Source organism: Lissotriton helveticus, chromosome 5_1, assembly GCF_964261635.1.
Source record: "Lissotriton helveticus chromosome 5_1, aLisHel1.1, whole genome shotgun sequence".
Lineage (NCBI taxonomy): Eukaryota > Metazoa > Chordata > Amphibia > Caudata > Salamandridae > Lissotriton > Lissotriton helveticus.
The window spans coordinates 2,003,427,797-2,003,454,311 of record NC_136065.1 but is presented as its reverse complement, the minus strand read 5'-3'; the positions used below and the strand labels follow the sequence as shown (position 1 = coordinate 2,003,454,311).

The following is a 26,515-nucleotide window of genomic DNA, read 5'->3' as shown; positions in this document are numbered from 1 at the left end:
CGGAATACGCCAGGGAAGTGCAAACACAACGTCGATCCTAATGACGAAGTGAAACAAAAACTCAGAGTGAAGGGCCTTTGCTGCGGGCTCCTCTTCCCGGCCCAGCTCAAAGTGATCTTCCAGGGTAAGACATTCTTCTTTGACTCCCCTCAGGCGGCCTGGCTCACGGAGGAGCGCCCCTCCTGCCGGGGGCGGCCCATTCTCCTGCCCGGAGGGCCCCGACGCAGCCAAACCAGGTCGCACCTAAGTCTCAGATATGCCGGACCGGGTCCCAGAGGCGAGGCGGCCGCCGCGGAGGGGGTTCCCAGTCGCCAGAGGCGCAGTCCCATCGCTCGCCGGTCCAGGCCCTGGATCGGGGATCCACCTCTCCCCGCCTGGCATCCTCCCTGATCGACCTGGGTAACGTCCCCGGGCCCAGCGAAACTCTGCGACAGGCCTTGTCTGACTCTGACCTATGTGGGAGCCCTGTGATCCGTGGATTGGGTGTGGAGGAAGGAGTATGATCGACACCACTCGCAGCACCCGAGGCTCTGCCTTCGGGCTTCTTAACAATGTGACTGCTCCGAACCTCGCGAGCATGCTCCTACCGGGCTCTACAGTCGGGTCTGGGTGGGACTTGATCTTTAGTATAGTCTTGGATTTGATGCACTTCATTTGTTACACGATTGTCATTCTATGCCTTTGGCTGATAGCACTTCATCCGCATACATGGAGGGGGTCTGACTCGGCCATGTGCTTACCTCGTTGTTGCTAACCGTTTTAGATTAGCAGTTTGCCTCTTTGTGGGTTGTTGGTGGTTTTGGAATATTCAGGGCGACAAATGCTTCCCTTTTCGAAGTGTAGGGTGGGGGAGTTGGGGGCGAGGGAAGGGGGGGAGATGGTTGTCTCCCAACAGGTTGTTCTTTTTAGCCGCCTACGGGCCGCTGCGTTTCGTTCCCATTGGTAGCCGCACGTTCCTACACGCTCCAGCAGTCGTTATGCACATCACTACTTTTTCTTGCTTCGTCTTTAAGCCCCGGGTCTTGGTGGGTGTTTATCTTGGACCACACACGGTCTCCCGTGCCATTCACATCTCACTTCACTAAATGTCTTACACCTATAACGGGCCTCTCCACATCCTCTCCTTGAATGTAAATGGTCTCCGCGACCGAATCAAATGTACAGCTGTCCTTCGTGCTGCCCACCGCCACATGCCGGACATTCTGTTTCTCCAGGAGACGCACCTTCTGGGCTCGTAATGCAACTTCCTAGTCCATTACGGGTTTGACCGGGTCTGGCACTCCGGTTTTACCCGGGGTGTGGCCATTCTACTCAGAAAGGGGCTTCCATTTACCTTGGCTCAAGCAGAGTCTGATGCGCAGGGAATGTACGTGGCCATGTCTGGGATGATCGAGGGACACTATGAACCTCCTTGTGCACTTACGTTCCCTCAGCGCTCCTGGCATCTACCCTTAGGCACCTCACACTGGTGATTTCCTCCTTTCCTCTGGGCCTTACTGGTGTCGGGGGTGACTTCAACGCCGTCTGGCAGCCCTCTCGTGATGCGACGGGTGTCCCGTCGGCGCATCGGCTAGCCTCTGCGAGGAGCCTCTTCGGCTGGGCATCGGCTGTGGGTCTCTGCGACGTCTGGAGAGTGTGGAACCCCAGTAGGGAGCAATACACCCACACCTCGGCTGCTCACCATACCACTCTCATATAGACCTTATTTTTATGCCCGCCACGGACTGCCAACTGGTGTCGGGGGCGATGTACTGCCCAGAGGGATCTCAGACCACTCCCCCCCATCTCTCTCCGCATTGGGGCCTCTGCTGCGGGCACAAGGGCGACCTAGCAGTTGAACGCCTGGTTCCTGCAGGACTCTGCACTGGTGGAGTCCCTAGGGCAGGAATTACGCCACTACTTCTCCACTAATAGGGGCTCAGTCCCTTCACAGGGGACGTTATGGGAGGCCGGTAAGGCCAGAGGACTGGTCCACGCGAAACGCATGGGAGAGGCCGTTCAGCTTTTGCAGTTGGAGACTCAGGCCGTGCAGCTGGAACGTGTCCTCTTTGAAGTCCGCTAAAATGCTCTGGCGCTCCTCGGTGGCGCGTATTTATGGATGGTGGGACAAGAATGGCAAACTTCTCCCTAACCTAGTGTCCTACCCCAGACCTAACCGTATCATCCCTGAGATACGGACGACCTCGGGGTCTCGCCAAGTAGTCACCGGCCATTGTCCAAACCTTTGCGAGCTATTACGCTGCTTTATACGCCGCTCGCCGTTCTTGCGCCTCCCTGGCTGAGACCGGTACCCAGCTGCTGCGTCTCCCCAAAGAGACCGCTGACACCTTGGATCACCCTTTCACCCCGGAAGAAATTCACGGGGCAATATCCCTGTTGAATCAAGGCAGGACGCCCGGACCTGACAGGTTTCCCCAAGAGTATTACGCCGCCTTCTGAGATGATCTGGTCCTCCACTTGGTTGAGCTCTTCCACCATGTGGTGGAGGAGGGGTCCTTCCCGCCTGAATCCGACGTGGCCACTATTATGGTCATTCCGAAGACGCAGCCGCCCTCCCTGGAGTGTGCGGATTACCGCCAAATTTCATTGATCAATACGGAGATCAAGATTCTTGCCACTGCGATAGCTCAGCGACTCCGCCCCTTCCTGCAGGATTTGGTCCACCCTGACCAATGTGGGATTATGCCCGCTAGGGGCACCCGTCACTGTATACGCCACCTCCAACAGGCTATGGCCCACCGTCACCTGCTGACCCCGTATCTGGCGTTGCTTTTCGTCGACTTCAAGAAAGCCTTTGACACAGTGGACTGGAGGTACCTTGAGGATGTCCTGGAGAGGATGGGTTTTGGTCTTCCCTTCTGCCGCCTGATCAAGGTCCTCATTAATGGTGAGCTTTCCGGGGCTTTCCCGATCCGGAGAGGCACCCGTCAGGGTTGACCGCTCTTATTTGCGCTGGTGATGGAGCCCCTGGCGGCGCTTATCCGTCAGGACCCTCTCATCCGGGGTTGGGCCTAGGACCTGAGCCAGGTCGACAAAATAGCTCTTTATGCGGACGACGTTCTGCTCTACCTGGCGGGCCCAGACCGTTCTGACCCTAGAAGTCTGGAGGTTCTCTCTGCATTTGAATGGGTCTCGGGGCTCCGACTTAACCGGGCGAAATCAATCTTGGTCCCTCTACACCCCTCTCAGGTGTGTTTTGATTGGCAGGCGGTGATTCCCCTCCGGAGGCAATCATTCAAATACCTGGGCGTGTGGGTTACCCTCCTGCCTGAGCTTGAATGGGCCTTGAATGTCGCACCCCTGGTCGCTTGGATGAAGGCAGACCTCAAGAACTGGCAGACCCTTTCACTCAACCCACTGGGCACGAGTGCGCTTTTTAAAATGATGATCCTACCCCGCTTCCTTTACACTTTGCAGAATATCACTATCCACCTCCCGGGTAGCTGGGTCCGGGAAATAGACGGCGCTCTCACCCTGTGTCTGTGAGGGGAGGGGGGTCGCAAATGTCCCTCCCCTCTCCCGCCCCCCCCACTCACTCCCCCCCGGCCAAGAAAATCATGGTCCAATCCCTCGTATTCTCAAGGCTGGACACCAGAAATGTGCTCTATCTAGGGGCCCTGATCTCAGTAATTAACAAATTGCAGACAGTTCAAAACTGCGCAGCAAGACTACTGTCGGGAACACCTAGGTCCCTCTCCGCAAAACCGGCTCTCCGCTCCCTTAACTGGCTGCCAGTGAAAGAACGAATCAGTTTCAAAACCCTCTGCATCGTCCACAGACATGATTCGCCCCTACAAAGCGAGGAGGGAGCTTCGCTCTGACGAACTCCACCTAATTGACACCCCTAGAATTAAGAGGTCAAGAAGCGGCAGCAGACGTTTCTCTCTCAATGCCAGAAAACTCTGGAACACACTGCCTCTCCACCTCCGTAAAGAGCCCAGACATCTTGCTTTCCGTAAACAACTGAAAACCCTTCTGTTCCCCTAAGTCTCCACTCCCCCAATTACTGGTCATGCCTAGCGCTGGGAGGCCTCCAGGTAGCCACGCACTTTACAAATGTCATTTTCATTTCATTTCATAGTATCTGTTCTAGGGAGCTGAATGCTCTCTGTGATGTACGAGATTGTACTTGTCCCACAATCTGTTTGCTTTAATTTACTCTCAAAACAAAATAGGCAGAGAAGTCCCTTCCTGATCTGTCCCAATATACCTGTATGGTGTTGCTGTACAGGGCATATGATCTCACAGTTACTGCTGGGTCCAGGCTCTCAACAGCTTCAAGTGCCTACTCTGCTCCAGGCCAGATACATCTCTTCTCTCTTCAATCTGAACCCTCACGGGGCTCTCTGTATACAATGTATTCTTATTTGGCATTCAAGTGTATTGTTTTGCGAGATGTCATCTCTCTATGTGCTCTTACCTCTACTGACATAACTTTTATTGCTTTTTGTTGGATTTGAAATGAAACATTTTCTTTTACAGGATTGGTTGATATATTAGGCTTTTCCTATGTACCCGTGTGGACCATTTGTTGTATGTATCAATTTGTACCCAGGTTCTATGGCTTTTTGGGGGACCCCATTATTATATGATGGTGGAAATGCATGTGCAGGCAGGATCTGCAGGTCCAAACAAATATATGTCTATAAAAGCTGGTAAACTCAAAATTAATCACAGTCCTGAAAGCAGCTAAAAGGCAAATCCATCCCAGGATCTTTGAGGGGCTAGCAGAACCTTTGGATCAGGGAATTGATGAGTACCGTTAAAAGAATTCCCTGAACCCTGGTGCTCTGGAATCAATGAGTGCTGTGTTAATCATTAAACAACATTTGCTACTTCTTTGGTCTGTAAAGGTTTCCTTGCCAGTCATGATCTTGTCTAGAATGGTTCCTAATAATCAACAGGTCCGTATAATAATATCGTAGTCAATGACTATGAGAAAAGGCATTGTGCTACAAACAAAGGAAGGAGGAAGGGTGACATAACTTCTTAGATGAACTAAACTAGATGCCCCATCCATTATAAACTAATGTCAATGTTGACTATGTGTGTTGAGGTGTTGGAGGAGGTGACCCATCAGCAGTAAAGCATCTTAAAAATTGGAAGGTAGATTAGAGCAGTAGGCAACCAAACCATTCATCTGATGTTAATATATCTGCCATCTATCCCTTTGGAGATTGATTCAACTTTGGTTGATAGGCTATGGTCAGGATGATTGTATCCTTTTTTAACAGAATGGTAATGTTGACGTCTGAAACTTTAGTCGGATAACACAGCTTTAGCTAGATGATATGCTAGAAATAGACCACAGTCTCAGTCTTCGTCTCCCAATATCAGTCTACAGAATCTGATATCGCTGTCCCTAGGAAAGAACAGGAATCCCTCAAGCGGCATCAGACCTCTCATTTACACTATTAAATTGTTTACCTAGAACCTTTTTAAAGGCCTCTGTTACTGGTTCTCAGACCCACTCAGGAAGGCCACAGAAACAGGGGCTATTGGGTCTCACTGTAGGGTTGAGGTGGTCTGCCACTGTTGTCCTGGAGTCCATCTTACTATGGCTCTTTTGGGCCAAGTCAACCCTTTCTGCACAGGAGTCTTAGGGTAGAGAGTTCGACCAGTCATTGGCTTCTCAGGGAAACAGTTTGGAGCCCCCAATCTCAGAACTTAACAATCAACCGACAGACACAATAACCTCAAAGTGCAATTCAAGGGCTTGCCTTTCAACAAAAGAGAATACCTTTTAATCATAAAGTAGTATTAAATACTACAAAATGAAACTTTATATCCAAGCCAGTGATCCTGAATAAAATTCTCTCTTGTGTCATTGCATCTGTCAAGTCCCCTCCTTCTAATCCCACCCCGGATGACTCCTTGATGGCTGGTTCCCCCAGTAGTTTGAGCAGATGCATAAATCAAGCTCTGGTGCAGTCCTAATTATTCCCACAAGTCAAAAATAACTCAGTACACATTCTTTAGAGAAGACAGTCCCAGAAGCACAGTGGTGGTCAGACAAGGTCCACGTTATGATACATGCGACTGCCTACCTTCACTCTGAAGTGAACGGACGATTTAGAAGCAGGTGGACCGCTGGCTTAACCACAGCAGTTACTCGGTCTCCTCCATAGTTTAACAATGGAGGTTCAGGCTAATAAACTGTCCGGGACTTGTTTTGGGATGTTACGTCTGATTAGGAAAATCATATCCTTGCTCCCAGAGGATGCAAGGAGAACCATAGTCTAGGCCCTGGTTATATCGAGACTGGACTACGGCAACTCCCTCTTTCTGGGATCGCCCAAATATGTCATAAAAAGATTACAAGTTGTTCAGAATGCAGCCGCTCGAATGTTGCTGAGCATACCCAGACGTCAATCAGCCAAGCAAGGACTGCGGAAATTGCATTGGCTCCAGATCCAAGCAAGAATTAAATTCAAGTCTTTGAGTCTTGATCATAGGGCCATGCATGGGAGAGGCCCTGTTCTCATCCAAAAATCACCTCACCGGCACCTCAGATTTAGCTCAAAATTTCTAATGAAAGCGGTCACAATTAAAAAAGCCAGATGGGGCGGAAGATCCTTCACACATCTGGTTCCGACGCTCTGGAACAGCCTAGTTCCGGAGATTCGACTAATTGAAAATGAATTGTCTTTTAAAAAAAGGCACAAGACCTGGCTTTTCCCGTTGGATTAAGTGCTGACTGTCTTCACCTCTGTCTTCCAGCGCTGAGATGCCCAAGGCTGGTCACACGCCTTATAAATCCCACAAACATAAACATAGTTATGCACCTCCGATGGTTCAACAGAGTAAGGCCCATCTGAGGCTGAACTCTATACCCACCCACCTAATTTAGATGGGCCGATGTACAGGTCAGTTTTCACTGCCAGTCACCACTACGAAAACCCTGCCAGTAAGGGGTAGTGGAAGCTGCTTTATGCTTCCCTCCCCATGGGAGAGAATTCTTATAGCCTGGGAACAATCCCCCACAAAAGAAACTCCCATCTTCGAGGAAATAAAAAGTCTGACAGATGGCTCCATCATGTAGACGCAGCCGTGTGTCAAACTTAAATTAAAAAAAGCTGTGACAGCGGGTCCCGCCAATGCTTTTAAAATGACTGCCACCTTGGCAGTCGTGTCTAAATTTAGTGGGTGGAGTACCCTCGCTCTGGCAGGCATTAAGTCCGTCGCCAGGCTGAAGGAGAATATTCCCACAGCCGAAAAGTATATCAGACCAAGAGTTTCATTATCTGGAGATATAGGCTGTTTAGAGGTATACCATATAACATTAGGTGCTGCAGCATTATTAATAAAATTGCTAAAGATTTCCTCTCATCTTCAATCTTCAAAATGCAACGCTCCTCCAGTTGAAGACAGTGTCCAGCTGTGTTACAAGTCAGTGTTGCATATCCTGTATCGTGGTTTTCTCTCTTATGCCAGTCCCTTTTCACTAGGTTTACTTCAGCCTGATACAATGACAATGGTTCCCTTACAAAATCTTGGCAGGTTAAGCACTGGGGTGAGACAGGGATGCATCTTTGCCCCTGTCTTATTTACCTTATGCATTAACAATCTGGGGGGTGCCCTGTCAAATGCTGGCAAAGACATTCCTAGAGCAGGCTCTAAACTCATCCATGCTCTCTTCTATGCAGATGATGCAGTTTTACTTGCTAGGACACCAATGGGGCTGCAACGACTTGTAATTACTTTTATTTATGTTATGGTTTGACTTGACCTCTCCATTAACTTTTCTAAGTCCCATATAATGTCAACAGGTAACACAAAGCATGACAAGAGTACGCCCATATGTAAAGGGGGAGAACTGACAAATATCTCTACGTTTCCTTATTTGGGTATTTTGTTTTATGAAAAGGGGGTCATGGGTGGCTCAGCAAATACTCAAGAAAAACACCCCGGGTAGAGCAGCAGGAGCGACTGTGGACTTTGCCTGGAGACTGGGGAGTAAACAATTACGACCACTAATGAAGGTCTAGAACGAGAAATGTGTCCCAATGACAACCAATGGCAGCGTGTTTGGTTTGTCTATTGGGCTTGTCAATAATAATTTGCGGCTGTTCAATTAATTGCATGTGCCTATTTTATATATGCTTTTGTCTATGTGGTGTCTTTTAATTTTATACAGGTATGTGGAGAATCCTGCTGGACTAAATGAAGAATGGTAGATACAAATGCTGCTTTATTTGTTTGCTTCTGCTAGGTAATATAGATTAATGGGTTAATTAATTAGCAAAGGTGGGTGGGTAACAGAACAAATGTCAATTCCTTAATTAATTCATGATTGTTTATATAATAGTTTTACAAATGAAGCTTAGAGTTGGCGGCAGAGAAAAATATAACACTTTTAAAAAGTAACGCAAGAAAAAGGTGGCCCAGAAAATTGACGCTTTCTGAAAAGAGGCTTATTGATGAAAATGCCACAAGAGAAAATGTATTCTGAAAAAGACGAGAAGCCTATGAACTCTTATTTTGAAAGGTTTTGAAAAGAACTGTCAAAAGTGACTCTGTGGAGAGGTTTGCTAATGTGCCACGGGAAGCTCAGAACGTGACAAGCTCAAGGTTAAAAGGAAGAGACGTGACAAAATTTGTATTGCTTCAACATCTTTGCTACAAAATGTAACAGCCTGAAGAAGTGTCGCCAAGATTTTGTGCATGAACAATGAGCTAGTGAATAAGCCCGGACATGAAGCAGAAGATGTCACAATTTACTGTGGCATGAGGTGGCTCAGCCAATGGAGAGCTAGAATTCAACTGTTGGAATGTGAAAAATAGTTAGCTCAGCTTAGTTTAGGGTATAAAAATTAGCTCAAAAAGCAGACATTTGGCTTGCGCTTCTTGATTCCAGAGGGGCGTGTTCTGCTGATGGAGGATTACACGTAAGGAAAGGGAATTTTAAAGACTTTATTTTTAGGTGATGAGGGTAGAGACAGAGAGATAGTTAGGGTTTGGAAATGCTTATTTTCACTTATTTCTGCTAATGAATAATATTTCTTGAATTAAACTCTTTTTATTAATACTGAATAAACCTCTCTTTATGACAATTTCTAATGCTTGTTTAATAAAATTCCAAAACCTAAGTTTTTCTGATTATGTTTAAATAAACTTTCTAAATGACAAGCTGGTCTTGTTTATTGTAGATAGTTTAAACAACATATATAGATCTTATCGCCTCATGATTCAGTCGCTCTATTGTTGATATGGGCCTAGTATTGTATGCTAAGTTTGGTGGTAGTAGGTAGAGTCATTTATGCAAAATTTTGGTAAGAGCGCTGGATCAATTCCCTCGTAGCATTCAGACGGTTTATATGTTGTTTTTGACATACATGTTACATGCATGACACATATATGTTGGTATATTCATAGGATCAATGTTTAACATATGTTGAGTTAGTGATGTTGTTAGATTGTTTAATGTAGTTGAAAGGGTTTTTTCCTGCAGTGTGAAAAATCCCAGATTAGCCATGGCAAATAGTAGTGTAATGCTGTGATCAGGACGCTGTTATCAGGTTACACGGGTTCATTTGTTCTGCTTCAAAAGGTGATATCCCCGCATATCATCGTGTTGTGGATGTACAACACAAGTTTAGGGTTCTAGGTGTGTTAAGTAAAATTGTATGTATGATAGTGAGGATTGTCTATGAAATTGAAGCCTTGAGTATAGGGACTGAGAGCCTGTTTTAAAACTCTCTGTGAAAAGAGTAATAGGGTATATCTGAACTTGTGTGAAGGGTAAGCGTTGTTTTATCTTCCAAGGTTAAAGTCCTAAGGAGCAAAAATAAGCGTTGTTTTCTTACTGGCAAAAGAGATTTTCTTCTAAAGGTTATAATCCTAAAGAAGAAAATAAGTATGCATGAATAGGGTTTTCCTTTGTATGAAAATATGTGTAAATGTGGTAGAAAATATTCTAGAAAAGTAGCGTTGTCTATTTCAAGTGAATGAGTGAAAATCTGCGTGTCTGAGAAGCTACTATCCTTTTTAGGGAAGCAGGCAAATGGTTTTGTTTTGTGTAGTCACTAAAATGTCCCAAAAGTAATTGGAAAGCGCTTTGGAGCCTTCGAGTAAAATCTACGCTATTTAGATGTATTTATAAGTGTTCTGCGCTATTTTATAAGCATTGAAAGTGTCCCGATTGAAAAATTGTAAGGGAGGGGCTGTTTTGCGAGTGAGAGCGTGGAGTGAGAGCGTGGAGCTGCAGCGGCTGTGTGCATCAGAGCCGCCGCGCTCTGATTGGCTAAGGCGTCCGGAGCGTCAGGGCAAAGCCACGGTCTGATTGGCTGAGACGTCCGGATCGTCAGAGCAAAGCCGTGCTCTGATTAGCTGAGGCGTCTAGCACATCACAGCAAGGCCGCGCTGTAATTGACTGAAGCATCGCCAACAGTACTGTGATTGGCTGAGGCGCGTTGTCACTTCGAAATAGTTATTTTCATCTTGCGAGTGTCCCCGTTCTTGTTTTAGTCGCGCTGTTGTTGTTTAAAAGGAAGTCTGTGGCGAGCGTTGCGTGCATTTTGAAAAGGAGGGGCTGAGCGCGAGAGAAAGAGAGACTGCAGCAGCAATAGTATACTTCACAGCAACAGCCGTGCTGTGATTGGCTGAGTATCGTGAAAGCCGCGTTGTGATTGGCTGGAGCGTGCCTGATGAGTTGTGTACACTTACAAGTCTTCCTCGCCGTACTATTGTTTTAAAAGAAGAAGCATGTTAATGCTGATGCGTGTGGTGAGCGTTGCGCGTTATATCGAGAGTAAATTTTTTTTTAAAGGAGGGGCTGCTTGGACCGCGAAGGGAGAGAGACTGAAGCAGCAGCAATAAACGTCACAGCAACAGCCACCTGTGATTGGCTGAGCGTCGCGAAAGCTGCGTTGTTATTGGCCAAGGCATTTGTTGCGCGGTGATTGGTTGATGCACGTTCCTAATGCCTGCCAACTTTATTTACATTTGTCCCCGGTTACTTTCCTTGCTACAGCCGCGCTCTGTATCACAGCTGATGCATGTGAAAGCTGTTGGCGAGCGTTGCGCGCTGTGATTTCTGGAGTGACTTTTGAATTCTGTGGTCTTTCTCGTTCCTGTCTCCCCTCGGTTGAGAAGGGAGCATTGTGTTTGAATTGTTTTAAGAAGGGCCCGGGTGCCCAGAGTCATCAAAGCATTTCCCCATTTCCTGAGGAGTGATTAAACATTTTTTTTTTCGTTTCTATAGCACTCTTGTCTTTCATCTAGGTGCATCTTCTTCTCCATAAAGCAATGGGACAGTAGTTGCAGGCTGTTGATGTTTGAGTAGCTCAGAAAGGAATCCCTCCCACAAACAGAACAATGAAACGCCCGCTCCCCGGTGTGTGTCTTTTGGTGTGTGGTTAGGTGTGTTGTCGTTGGATGAATATCTTGAACTGCATATAATTTATTGACAGCAGCGTAGGAGCTATCCATTACTAAAATAGACAGTGTATTAGGAAGGTTGCCTGTGTTTAAGGTGGTCGCGCACGCAGAAGTATTTTAAAAATACCCAGTTCTGTCCTTATTTTTGATTTATTAATTAGATTACTTCCATTGGTGCTTTTAGTTGGTTTATTTTGCTACTGCCTAATTTAAAATAAGAACACAGTAAAGAGAGAAAGTCTGTTGATTCATTTTAATAAGGTAAATATTAAAAAAACATGGAAAATGATTATCTAAAGAAAGATAAGATGTTTTTCTGCTATCAGAAAATGAAAAATGTATTTAAACATGTTGAAAAGATTGTTACTATATGTGAGAGTAAATTAATAAATACACTATCTCTCCCAAAAGAAATAGTTTTTAATGAAAATTCAATTGCCAAATCAGCAAATTTAAATAATAAAATTGTCAGAGTAGAATGTATTGATCATTGTAAAAATGATGTTGTAAATCTAGATCAGGACAATAATTTAAGCAGACCCCCAGAACAGATTAATGTAACGCCAAGAGTCCCAGTTCAGATTGATGGAGTCCCAGCCCAGACCTCTTCTCAACATGTCACAACAGAAAGGTATGATGAAATGCCTAATACTTTTGAAATTAATATTCCTGATCATGTGAATTCTACAAATGATTTAGAAGAGTTAACCAGATACATGGAAGCAGTGACAGTCCCTGTGCTTAGAAAAGATGAAATTAGTTCCACAGTTTTAACGGTCCCATTAAATTATAGAATTCAACATTTTGCTGAAAGATGTTATTCTAATGTACCTGAAAATGAGCCAGTAATGATTCCAACTCAGCAAGAAAGAGTGATGACTCCAGATCCATGGAAAACTAAAACTAAGCATGATGCTATTAATGAAATGGCTTTTAATTTAAAATTTGATTTGAATAAACAAAAACTGTTTCAGAAAAGTTACAATATGGATTTCACTGAAAAGGACATTGAAAGCTTGAACAATTCAGATAGAATTACCCATATACATGATTTAATTTGGACTTTGAGAAAATGGGGTAATCTGAATAATTGGAAAACAAAACGGATGAATAAAAGGGAGAGGGAAAAAGCAAAATTAGCAAAATCATGGTCTGATACGATTACTCTATTGAATCAATTGACAGATGAGGGACATAAAATGTCATCTGCAAAATTGCAGTTTTGTAAACAAGAAATAAATTACCTTGGTCACAGAATTACAAAAAGAATCAGACAAGTGACAATTGAGAGAATCAAAATGATTCAGGGAATGCAACCTCCTAAAATACAGAGACAAGTCAGAATGTTTCTAGGAATGGTTGGTTATTGTTGTCAATGGATTAGTGGATTTTCAGTAATTGCAAAACTACTCCAGAGGCTAATTAATTTAGATATAAAAGATCCAATTGTCATTACAGAAATTGAGATGGAAACGTTTGAAAAGCTGAAAAGGAGCTTGTGTGAGGCACTGGCCTTAGACAAGTCAGACTATGAGAAGAATCTTGAGCTGTACTACAGTGAAGAAGAAGGATGTACATTGTCTGTGTTAATACAGAGACATGGAAAAGTGAGAAAACTAATTGCATATTTCTCAACAGTGCTTGACCCAGTTGCAAAGGCATTACCAGGCTGTTTAAAAGCAGTGGCTGCAACAAGTGTGAGCCTTGAGCAAAGTGAGGGAATAATCATAGGATTTCCTGTGAAAGTCTATGTACACTTTTTAGTTAAAATTCTTCTCACTAGAAGCAAAACGCAGCACTTAACAAGTAACAAACTCACCAAGTATGAAAGAGTTATTCTGGGATCAGATAATGTCTCAATAGCAAAATGTGTGAATTTAAATTATTCCACATTGTTGCCTGATGGTGCTGTAACAAAAATCAGAAATGAAAACGATGTTGATCATGAGTGCTTGGATATTTTGGAATATTGCACCAAGCCAAGGCAGGACATTAAAGATGTACCTCTGCCAGAGTCAGATTATGATTACTTCATTAATGATTCTTGTCTAAGAATAGAGGAAGGCTTTAGTGCTGATGTGGTTGAAGCATCATGTCTTGAAGGAATTCATTCAGCTCAAGTAGCAGATTTGATTGCTTTAATTCATGCATGTGAAAAAGCAATAAAATTGAAGAACACTATAATAAATGACAGCGAATACGATTATGGAGTTGTACAGAACGATGAACAGGTCTGGTCCCAAAGAAGTTATTTGACCTCTGCAGGTTCACCTAACAAAAATGCAAAATTAAATAAAAGACTGATCGATAGCATTCAAATATCAGAAAAGATTGATGTCGTGAAATATTCAGCTTACAAAAGAGATGAGAATTTCATTACCAAAGGAAATGCATATGCAGATGAAACTGTAAATTATTGTGCTAGAAATAATCTTGTAATTAATTGGGAAAAGAATGATGAACATGCTTTGAGTTCATTAATACTAACATCTGTAGTTGAAATATGGCAGGGAGTCAAAGATTTACAAGATGAAGCAACTCATGAGGAGAAAAATACATGGTTGAGAGTAGAATGTAGACAGCGAGATGAGGATGGAATTTGGACACACAAAGATGGCAGAGTAGTTTTACCAAATAGCATGATTGCTGACATGGTCAGAATGTACCATAGTTTGGAACATATTGGAAGAGATTCAATGGTCAAGCTTTTCAGAGGAATTTGGTTCAATACAAAATTCAAAATAATTGTAGAATTTCTTTGCCAAGGGTGTCTGACTTGCCAGAAAGTGAACCCAATTAAGAAAACAGTTGTGAGAATGGGAACAGAAGGACAGGAGAGTGGTTCATTCACCAGATTACAAATGGATTTCATTGAGATGGCACTGCATAACAAACTGTGCTATGTTCTTGTGATTGTCTGTTTGTTTTCAAGATGGGTTGAAACATTTCTTATGTGACTTAATGATGCAATATCTGTTGCAAAGTTACCAGTTGGTAGAAGACATATTGAAGACCGACTGTTACAAATGATTTGTAAAGTTTTAAACATTGAACAAAAGCTGCATTGTACATATAGACCAGAAACTTCAGGTGTTTTAGAGCAAGAGAATGGTACTATAAAGAACAGAATTACAAAAATGTGCCTAGCTACAGGTATAAAGTGGACAGATGCTTTTCCACTTGTTTTGATGACTTTAAGAAGTACACCTGATAAAAAGACAGGTTTAAGACCACGAGATATTCTGATGGATAGAGTCATGAGACAGGCATTCATACCAGTGGGAAGATTGATAACTATTAATGATAGCATCATTTTGGAGTACTACAGAAATGTATCAGATGACGTGACTTCTGTGTCTAATCAGATGGGAACTGAAATAGTCAAGAGACAAAGAGCAAGCACATGATCTGTCACCTGGTGATTGGGTGAGAACAAAAGTTCACCGAAGAAGAAACTGTTTGGTACCCAAGTGGCAGAAAATAAGACAGGATATTCTTGTCACAACAAATGCAGTGAAGTATAAAGACCTGAAGAGGTGGATTGAAGCTAGCCACGTCATTTGTGTAGCTACACCTGAAAATTCTGATGAAGAAAGTGTCACCACTGCTGATTCAGATTCTGAAGAAGAGCCTGAAAGAAATCCAGATCTTGAAGATTGACAGGTTGGTCGACATCTGGAGAATTTGAATGGAAAACAAGCCTTGAATAAAAAAGACTTGAAAGTTGTGACATTAGACTCAGAAAATAATGGAGATCTGCTAGAAAAGGAAGCAGAAGAAGAATCTGATCAGATAGTGATTGAAGACCAGGAGAGTATTGAAAGGCAGAACAGAAGCTCTGAATGCAGGAACAAGAAATGTGAAACTGGGAAGTTGAAGGTAATCGAAGAAGAAGAAGAAGATTAATTGCCAAGTACCAGCTATAAGGATGATGTTCCTAACGGAGTGAAGCTGCAGAGTAAAGAAGTACCTGAGTCCGGAATTGAAATTTCTAACACTGATACTGATGAGAGTGATGAAGATTCTCAAATAAGAAAATTCAGAAAAAGAGCTTGGAGAACAGAATATAATGTGACTAAGTCAAAGAAGAAATTACCAGGAAAAAGTAATAAACTGGCCAGAAGAAAATGAAGGTTTATATTCAAAATGATACACAGATCAAAGGAACAGATTGATGAAATATTCAGTCAAAAAGATCCTGAAAAGAAAAGTGAGGTTGGAAAGAAAATAGAAGTGATACCTATAGTGGAGGTAAATAGTAGCAGTCAGGAAGAAATTGAAGAAAATAGTGACAATGATTGAGGCATTTTTCTGTTAAAAATTTAGGTTTATTGTTTTTGGCATAAGGCTGAAGAAAATGTGTTCGGTGACACAAGGTCGAAGAAATTGTGTTAGCTGGAAAACAACTTGTGACACAAGGTCGAAGAAAAGCTGTTAGAGGATTAAAGTTGTAAAAAAAAAAAAAATTGAAAAAGGGGGTGTTCACATTTTTTAGAAAATTTAGACATTTTTTTAGAAATTTTTAAAATGTTTGTTTTTTTCTTTGCAAACTTAGTGAAAATGCCTTACGTTTTTTGTAAATAACAGCTCAAGATACTCCATCTTAAAGAGATGTTGTAGGATGTCTTTGATATGTGTACTCCTAATAATTCTGTTTTAGTTAGTTTTAGTTGTCATTTTCCCTTTTGGAATTGACAAGAAGAAGAAGTTTAAGGTAAATATGACAAACAAAGCTTCAGCTAGTCAAGACAAACATAGTGTAATCACTGGACTACAATAAGAAATTGTTCCCTTAGAAGAGGATGAATTTTTTCTGAACGTCTGTCTAAAAGATTTCAGGCAATCAAAACCTGTTTTCAAGAAGATTGGTGGTTCAATTCTTGGCAAGATACTGACACCTTTATTAGTTGTAGTTTTTGCGACATTTTTGTTGAAGATCAGTTGCATGTTACACAAAAGAAAGAAATACTTGAGGAAAAGAAGAGAATTTATAAAATCAGAAAGGCACATGAGAGAGAGATAGAACTGGAGGGGTTTCTTAAAACTCAATATGAGAGTTGTAGACAAACTGATGAGACAAGTCTTTAGAAATACTAACACAGGTGAAATCGAATCATGTTCATTTTAGATAAAAAGTTTGCCAAATTTTTGGGTATGGTGTGGTGATTTTAAAATCACCAGATGAGGGAGTTGATGGAGCAGGTTAATGAACAATATTTTGTTCAGGCTTGTGAAGTCAGACTTCCATAATGTTTAATAAAACTAATATGTTTGCTGCATGTTATTAAACCAACCTAGAGTAAAATTGCATTCACAAACATGTGGGTTTAACATTATGTGCTCTATGTTGCAGCAAGTACGTTTTAAAAATAATTAACAAACCTTGTTTTGTTTGTCTATTGTCTTGTCAATATTAATTTGCGGCTGTTCAATTAATTGCATGTGCCTATTTTATATATGCTTTTGTCTATGTGGTGTCTTTTTATTTTATACAGGTATGTGGAGAATCCTGCTGGACTAAATGAAGAATGGTAGATACAAATGCTGCTTTATTTGTTTGCTTCTGCTAGGTAATATAGATTAATGGGTTAATTAATTAGCAAAGGTGGGTGGGTAATACAACAAATGTCAATTCCTTAATTAATTCATGTTTTATGTTTGTTTATATAATAGTTTTACAAATGAAGCTTAGAGTTGGCTGCAGAGAAAAATATAACACTTTTAAAAAGTAACGCAAGAAAAAGGTAGCGCAGAAAATTGACGCTTTCTCAAAAGAGGCTTATTGATGAAAATGCCACAAGAGAAAATGTATTCTGAAAAAGACGAGAAGCCTATGAACTCTTATTTTGAAAGGTTTTGAAAAGAACTGTCAAAAGTGACTCTGTGGAGAGGTTTGCTAATGTGCCACGGGAAGCTCAGAACGTGACAAGCTCAAGGTTAAAAGGAAGAGACGTGACAACATTTGTATTGCTTGAACATCTTTGCTACAAAATGTAACAGCCTAAGGAAGTGTCGCCAAGATTTTGTGCATGAACAATAAGCTAGTGAATAAGCCCGGACATGAAGCAGAAGATGTCACAATTTACTGTGGCATGAGGTGGCTCAGCCAATGGAGAGCTAGAATTCAACTGTTGGAATGTGAAAAATAGTTAGCTCAGCTTAGTTTAGGGTATAAAAATTAGCTCAAAAAGCAGACATTTGGCTTGCGCTTCTTGATTCCAGAGGGACGTGTTCTGCTGATGGAGGATTACACGTAAGGAAAGGGAATTTTAAAGACTTTATTTTTAGGTGATGAGGGTAGAGACAGAGAGATAGTTAGGGTTTGGAAATGCTTATTTTCACTTATTTCTGCTAATGAATAATATTTCTTGAATTAAACTCTTTTTATTAATACTGAATAAACCTCTCTTTATGACGATTTCTAATGCTTGTTTAATAAAATTCCAAAACCTACGTTTTTCTGATTATGTTTAAATAAACTTTCTAAATGACTAGCTGGTCTTGTTTATTGTAGATAGTTTAAACAACATATATAGATCTTACCGCCTCATGATTCAGTCGCTCTATTGTTGATATGGGCCTAGTATTGTATGGTAAGTTTGGTGGTAGTAGGTAGAGTCATTTATGCAAAATTTTGGTAAGAGCGCTGGATCACCAGCACCCCTTCTTTTATGGTGCACGATAACTAGGGCAGGGTTACATTTCTGATCATATAGCAGTGGCCCCCTTAATATGGTGGTTAAAAATATGGTCTAGCCCCACTCCTTCTTTGAACCAATTCATTTTAGACAATTGTATGAGGCTAGATAGGGCTGGTGGCGTTCCCTGGCTAGGTTACATCTCTCAGCAGCTAGCAAAAATGGGGCGCCCTGAGCTCTTTACACATACCAGACAGATGCCACTTGGAGAGCCGATAGATATTAAAAGACAATTTCTAACCAGGAGGATGGTGGAAAGGGAAAATAGCAAACTTAATAAACCCATGATAAGACAATATATAATATTAAGTCTGGGACCCTAGAACAACCCTTTTGGTCTTATATCAAAAACTTACACCATGGTTTTCTTTTAATGAGATTTAGGTTTAATTGCATTCACTGGTGTCTCAAGGTCCCCAAGGATTTTTCTAAGCCACGGACCCCAAAACCCTGATCTTGTGATGACTTCTCGAACCAAGATCTTTTACATCTTAAGTTTTTTTGTAGTTTTTATAACGATAGCTGGATAAAATATATCCTACCACTTTTAGAACATTGTCATTTTGCACAAGTGAGACCAGCTCTGATAGATCTGCATTAAATGCTGCCCTCACCTTTGATATGTTTTGGGGTGTGCAAGTTTTTAGCAGGAGCTTTATGGCGAAGGCAACAGTTTAATCATGCACTAAACCGGGATTAGAAAGGTCATGTTTTGGCGGGCATTGTTTTTAAATATGTGTTAGGACTGTATAAACTGTACTTTATCTAGATCTATGATGGTGCAGCAGTCCTATCTTCATAAGTCAAACATATATTAGGGATTAGAAACCTATACATGGTAATTGTATATGAAATATTGGACCTGCTCTTTTATTATGTATTGCATAATTTTTATCCTTTTACTCTTGGTGTGTGTAAGTGTGCTTTTATAGTCAAAACTGTCCCAATAACGTTTTACTTGACTTGACACTGGGTTTATTTCTAACCAACATATTACTTTTTGTATGTTTTGTAGTGGGTTCAGAGAGTTGTGGAAGCATGCATCACTCCAACTAGATCTGGCTTACAGTATTGATACTTTCTTGCACTAATTATGGTTTGCTGATCTTCTAGTTCTCTGGATTTATAACTTTTTCTTACCTTCAATAAATCCACATCCTGCTGCTGACACTTCAATTCGATCTCGGTAATCCAGCTTCTTAGGACAAATTGCTGTTCTTCTAATTTTGTTACTGTCTCCTTGATGCTCTGCAGACTTTTCTTCTGTTCCTCCTCCAAGTTGCTGAGGTGACGACATTTTTCCTGCTCCAAAAACTGCTGGAGCTTCACATACTCATTAGTGATTTGCTCTCTCTGGCTCTTAAACTTGGCCTGCAACATAAGAAAAATCATATGTTCACAATGCTACCACCTCAGAAATATGCAATAGGCTTATCAAGTGACTCTGGGGCTGACATAGTCATTCATCATTAACGCTTTATTCGACATTTGTCATAAAAGCATCCATCCTAACCCTGTACAATAAATACTAAAGTTAAAAATACTTTTTAAAATACATATTAAACATGTCAAACAAGTGACAGTCGAATACTTTACACAAATAAAATTTGTGCTTAATTCATTTAAATTGTTTAAAAAAGTTTCAATGGGCGAGCATTTAAAACATAGCAACCATACTTCATTTTGTTACACTTAACAATAATGTACGGGTAGGGATTACCCAGGCACAAGCAAGAAATTTTGCTACAGCAATCACAAATGGTGTAGAGCAGTCAGATTCTAATATTCTAAGTGCTATCGATTGACTGCGAGTGCCGATGTTTAAGCAGACTGGTTTTAGCCATTTACGCCGTGGGCTTACATATAAAGCGCAACAAAACAATAGATGGGAGATGTGCTCTATTTGGTCTTTACAATGATAACAATGTTCATCCCACGATGGGGACCAATGTTTCTTGAAAGCATTCACTGGGAGTGTTCCGACGCGAAATTGGAAATATAAGTTCCTGTCATGCGGGCGTTCAATTATGTCCCAGTATGCTTCGCACGATGGGAACATTTTGATGTCCAAAAAGCAAGATGACAAATTTGGTACAGATCTTTTACAATACATTGTTGAATACACCATCTCCCAATACATTTCTTTCAATTTTGTTTTCGAAGGAAAGCAAGCCATGTCCCTGTTACCCCATAAATGTTCCAGTTTTAACTTTGCAAGTAGGCCCCGCAGTTCTTTTAGCCATACAATGCAATGGAAACGATCACACTTGACGACGTCTGACAAAGCTGTGGCAAAGTGACTTAGCTCTGGGGTCACCATCAAACGCCTCCAATACAACAGTGGCCGTAGCCGGCATATATCCTCAACATTATTCCTGCCGAGGTCCAACTTTAATGGGATTGTGGGTGTGCTTTGTGGGGCCATTACAAGTCGTCGCAAAAATCTATTTTCTGCCCGCCCCAAATCTCCTAGATTTGAAAAACCCCAAAGTTCGGAACCATATAAACAGGCGCTCAATACTTTCATATTATAAATTTCAAGGGCACAGTTTATTGGTTTTGTCAGCGAGGCTCTATGTTTGCGGGCGACTACGCCTGCAAGCTGACTAAACTTTAGTACTACCGTGTTGATATGCGATTTCCATTTCATATCTCCCTGCAAAATAATTCCTAAATAGGATAAAAGCATCAACTTTCTCAAGTGGGGTGCCCTTGTACGTTTTCACACCTTTAAACGTGGACTGATGGTTAAGGCACATGAATTTAGTCTTGGTGGTATTCAATTCAAGGCCCCGACTATCGCAAAATTCACCAAAGGCATCAACCACTTTTTGGAGACCACTCGGAGTACAGGAAAGTAAAAGCGTATCGTCCGCAAACATTAGGACGGGGACATGTAAACCTGCTATGGTTGGGGCATCACTTGGGGATTTCTTCAAATAATCAACAATACCATTTATATAAATTGAAAATAGTGTTGGGGCCAGGACACACCCTTGCCTCACCCCTCGCTCCACCGGAAAGGGCTCAGTCACTTCTCCCTGCTTGCCCCACCTAATTTTAGCGAAGTTATTTTCATGGAGGCGCACAAGCAGGGTGAGGAGTTCTTGGCTTATGCCTACATCAGCCAAGGTCTGCCACAGTTTTTCTCTTGGGACCAGGTCAAAGGCTGCTTTTAAATCCACAAAGACAGCGTACAATGTGCCCTTTTTTAGTGTGACATTTCTCCAATAGATGGCTATAAAGTGGAAAACTTGGTCAACACTGCTGGTCAAGGGGCGAAACCCTGCTTGACGTGGTGACAGTATGTTTTTTTCATCAATCCATTGTTGCAATTTATTCTGGACTAAGCGCCCCATAAGCTTTTGCGCTGTGTCAATGAGACTGATGGGTCTATAGTTTTTAGCCTGAGTTTTGTCACCTTTTTTAAATATAGGCATGATTTCCGCTCCCTTCCATGAGGCGGGCACATCCCCTCCCATGGCCACTGCGTTAGCCAACCATGTAAAGTAAGTGCACCATGAATTCCGGTCAGATAGGAACACATCTGCCGGGATTCCATCCATGCCCGGTGCTTTTCCCCCCGCTACACAGTCCAAGGCCATACTAACATCTTTTTCATTAAATATTTGGTGTTTAAAAAAGACAGTTAGAGGGGGGTGGGGGGGTCAGAACTATGCATTGGGTTGCGGGTATACTGTGGTTGGAAAAACTCAGTCCATTTATTTTTAGCAACATGGTTTTGTGGTTGTGCAGCTATCCCTCCCATATCCCATTTTACTGTGGCCCAAAATAACTTGGAATCCTTGGCTGCGCAAGCCTGTTTCAGCTCGCACCAGCGTTCTTCATCCCAACGTTTCCTGGCTTGTTTTTGGGTCAATCTATAACTGTCTCTCGCCTTCCTAACAGCTGTGGCGTTACCCGTTCTCAATTCAGTGCTTAAATTATATTGTGCCAGTCTACAGCTCTTATCATACCATCCCTGCCTTGGTTGTTCTTTTTTAACTCTGCTTGGATCTACAGTTTTAATGAAGAAGCTTTGAAGTTTACAGAAGAGGTTTTTGTGAACCTCCATCATGTAGTCCTGGAAGTTTGGATTCCCACAATGGGACTTGATGTTATTTACTTCCTCTGTCACTACTTTTTTGAGGTCCTCTAATTTCACTACATCCTCTATCAACATTCTCCATTTCAAGTGGCGCTGGTTGTTTGAACACACAACACCTTGCATCACCCGCTCATTTTTGTTGACATGTTTTGTGGTCTCATGGTAAGAGTGAAAGGTCATGCACAGGGGATTATGATCACTTTCCAATCTTACTTCTACAGCCATGTCTATCAATTTGCTCCAGGTCCTTACATCTATTAAAAAATAATCAATTCTACTAGATGCACGGCCATTGTCAAATGTATTATTCCCTTTTAGATCAGAGGGCGAGCGCCCATTTACCGCTCTCAATCCACTTGCTAAGCAGAGACTCTTTAGCTGAATTGCCACAGCACTCCATCTTTTAATGGCAGGCACCTCCAACTGAGGTATTCCCCACTTAATGTCCTCCTCCTCGGACAGAATCCTATCCTCTTCACCCAAGAGTTCAAAGGTGGAATTGAAATCCTCACCCACAATAATGTGCAGTTGAAGTGTTAACAATTCAACATCCTGTTCTAAAATATAGTTACTACATCTGAGGATTTACCGCCACCAACCCCCCTGGCATAAACATTAAACAGAGCGAGTTCTTGGCCGCTGTCCCATCTAATGTTAAGTGCTAAGATATCATTAGATGGTAAAGATCTTTGCGTTATTATGCAATTCAGTGACTGGCGGATCCAAATTAGTAGGCCTCCGGAGGGGCGTCCTAAGCTATTTCTAATTGCTGGTATATAGAAGTTTAAGTACCCCTGGCGAAAAACTGGGTTTAGTGACCAAGATTCTTGTAGCATGATAATGTCATATTGGTCAATAAAATCAACCCATTCTGTTGTAGCTATCTTGTTCGCTATGCCTGCTATATTCCATGAAATGAGGGTCAAGGAAGGTTCTCCTAGGTGTGGCCCTGGCTGGCCCATCTCCACGTCAATTTCAACGTGGTCAACACTTATTATTTTTCCGCCTTCCCATACCATTTCCCTATTTTTACCATATGGGTCTTTAGTTGCCTCTCCAGAATGTGAGACTCGGGGTTCCCAATATCCCATTGTCTGGTTATTGGATTGTGTGCATGCCATAATATCTGCCATTCCATTGGTTTGCATTCTCTGTGGTTTGGCTGGCAAATGTTTACACCCTGCGAGTCAATCGCATTCGTTTAGGTTAGATAAGGCAGAGAATCTGTTTTCCAGGTTCAACCCCCAGTCACAAATTGGACCATCCCTAGCCCTTCTACTACCCACAACTGACCACTTGGTCCTTAATACACTTGGCTTTGCCACTAGTCCTCTTCTACTATAGAAGAAGTCCAGCGTGAGTGGTATTAGTTCTGCCGTTCTTCGTTGGGGAGGGAATAGATTGAGCAGGATTTCCGGTGGTACTTCTGGGCCCTTAAAGTTCAGTACCACACAGTCCCCTGCAAATTTCTTAGGTTTATTCCCTATCCACTTCACTCGTCTTGCTGTTACCAAGTCCTCTGACAGCTTTTGTTTGCCCCAGGGAGAAATGTGCATGTTATTGCTCAACCATTGCAATGCTTTATTTAGCAAGGATTCAGGTGGCTCAATCTGGCCTGTATTCAGGGGTGGCACGTTGGCAAGAACAAGAATCATAGGTGAGGCTTCAACGATTAGTTCCACAGGACCTATTTCTAGATTTGGGCCTGAATCTGTAATATTCCCATGGATTACTGAGGGGCCAACGGCTACAGAGTTATTTGGTTGCATGCCAAGATTTAATCCAGTTGACTGAATGGGAGCTAGTACGTCCACTGTTCCCCCTGGTAGATTTTCCATAGATTGCTTTTCGTCGATTTTACCCAATACCAAATTCGGTATTTCCCCCACATTGTCATTAGTAGTTTTTAAAAGGGTCTCCAATTTACTAACTTTATCAGTGAGGTGGTCAATTTTAGACAACAGCGGTTTAATTATCCGATTTAGTTTAGTGTCCAACATACCCATGAATTTCTTTATAATGGCGTCGTCCCAACCTAAACTGCCATTTTCTTCTCCCACTTTTCCTACTATGACACTCTTACTAGTGGAGGTTGCTGGTCTTTTCCTACTAGACCGCAGCCCTTGTCTTTTGGGGGGAATCTTAGTGTCCCCTCTGGCTGCTCTTGGCGCGGGGACAGGAGCCGGTGGAGACATACAATCCTCGACTAACTCTAGATCATGTTGGAATACATCTATATCATCCCCCGCTGTTATGTCAACAATAGTGTCTAGATTTGAAACCGTGGAAACATTTCGCGATGATCTATCGGTAATTTGCTGGATAGATGATTCTATAACATTTGTGGTGTCCAAATCCATGCCTAAGTTCTCCCTTTGCGATGATGTTAGTGAGGTGCTAAGTCCCAAGGAAGACCTCCGTTCCTTATTTATTTTTGCCACCACCTGCACTAAATAGTTGTCCATGGTGTTGGCAGGAGCAATGGGGGTCTTTTGTTTAGACATATACAAGGCTGATGACAACCAGATGATCTATATATTAAGCTGAAGCCCCTTACCAATAACGATGTGCTCGCACTTTACCCAGGGACACTCAGTATTAGAGCCACGGATATCTGTTATCTAAATAACTCACAATGCGCTTTTTTGCAGAAATTCGGGTCCAGTCCAGTTGTGGCCAGTCTTGGACTGTCTTAGACTGTCCCGCCCTTGTCCCGGGCTTATCCTCGGGTGTCCCGCGTGCATCCCGCGACGCGAAGGGCACAGTTCTTTTAACGCCCCTCCTGTCACTACAAGCGCGTCAGGGTAGGCGCCGCAGCAAGGGAAGACGGGATCTTTAGTTCCGAGGCGGCTGGTGTAGGCGGCGTGCACGGTCGTTTGCGCTCCTGCGCTTCTCTGGTCCCGGCAAGGCAAGGTCTCTCCCAGGTCAGTGTCAGTATTATTTAGAAATCATTCACTTTGTGATTGAGGGACATCATATGTGTCATACCGGAGACAGGGGTGTCCAGAAGGACAGCAGAGGGCATAGTATTTCCTCCCTGACATGGAAATTTCCTGTACTACTATTTGATGTCTTTGTGGAGCAGAGGCAGAGTTTTGTAGTCTGAGAGAGAATGGAATGACTATTTCAAGCTTTAATAGAAATCTTTATGGGTTAGTTGTAATTGTCTCACCGCACTGACCATTTGTATGGAGTTGCACTGTGGCAACACAGGGATCAGATGCCGATCTTAGGGTGCAATACGTTGTCTATTTGGTGAAAAGGTTCAGATCATGCGACACGCTGTAGCTTTGTAGCCAGTAAAAGCACTTTAACTTCACGCTCTGCTGATTGGAATACGGAAGACAGATGTGGTGCCAGGAGACCGCAGGTGTCTTTGCAGAGAAGTGTACCTTGATGACCTATGATGACATGTTGTGGGTGCATGAAGTACAATGGAGGAGAGACTGTAGGTTACAATTAACAAGACACTGCTTGGAAGCGGAGAGGGGTAAATATTTTTAGTGACTGCAGATTGTGAAGAAAAGATTTTGCTCAATTGAAATCCCATGATTTAGCATCAATCTAGAGCTGGGTCTGAAAGTCTGGCGAGAGATTTCCTTTCCATAGCATGTCTGAAGCAAAGGCAGCTGGTTCATCCAACCAGAGTATGAATACTAGAAAAGGAAAGAGTACTTTTTGGGAGACGTACATTTGGCTTTCATCAACATACATGATGCTCAGCAGTACTGCTCTGGATACACACTTTACAATTCATGTTAAATACAATACAAACTGATTCGAGAACGCACTCTGTTTCCTAAAAACCTTACAACCTATGTATTTGCACAACTCTATGCCTGGCAAAAACTCAGATCTCATAGTAAAGAGAATATTTCTAACCAAATGGGCTACAATATGATACCGGGGCTAAATAAGAAAGGAATGCGTGAGGGGCTCTGCCCCCCCCCCCCCAACACACCCAGCCCCGTGGGCCAGACATTAACTCATTTTTTTTTTTTTTTAATAATGCAAGGGAGGCTGTATGGCCCGACCTCCAACTCCCCGGGGCACAAATACAATACCACCTGCCCGGGGCTTACTAATTAAGTGGGGCCCTCATGGCTGCCAATCCCCCTCCCCCCCCTCCGCCCCCCCCCCAAGTCTGGGTCCAGCAATGTGCTGGGGTGCCCCGATATGCCTTAGCAAACTCGTGCTGCAAGTGGAGCATGTGTGTTTCTCTACCCACTGTGAAGCGAGCAGGGCAACCGAAACATTGCTTTGGGATCCAGGAAGCTGCCTATTCAGCAGCTCTCTGGATCCCAAAGCAATGCGGACTCCTCTAGGAGGC

At 42.7% G+C, this 26,515-nt stretch overlaps 1 protein-coding gene across 1 annotated transcript in view; it reads right to left on the bottom strand.

The window, feature by feature from the left end:
• Positions 1-26,515, bottom strand: part of LOC144756163 (E3 ubiquitin-protein ligase TRIM39-like) — a 534,377-nt gene that overhangs the window by 117,360 nt on the left and 390,502 nt on the right. Inside the window, exon 3 of the mRNA XM_078645742.1 lies at positions 19,218-19,448. Within this exon, the coding sequence (XP_078501868.1) occupies positions 19,218-19,448 (231 nt within the window). The remainder of the gene's footprint in view (positions 1-19,217; positions 19,449-26,515) is intronic.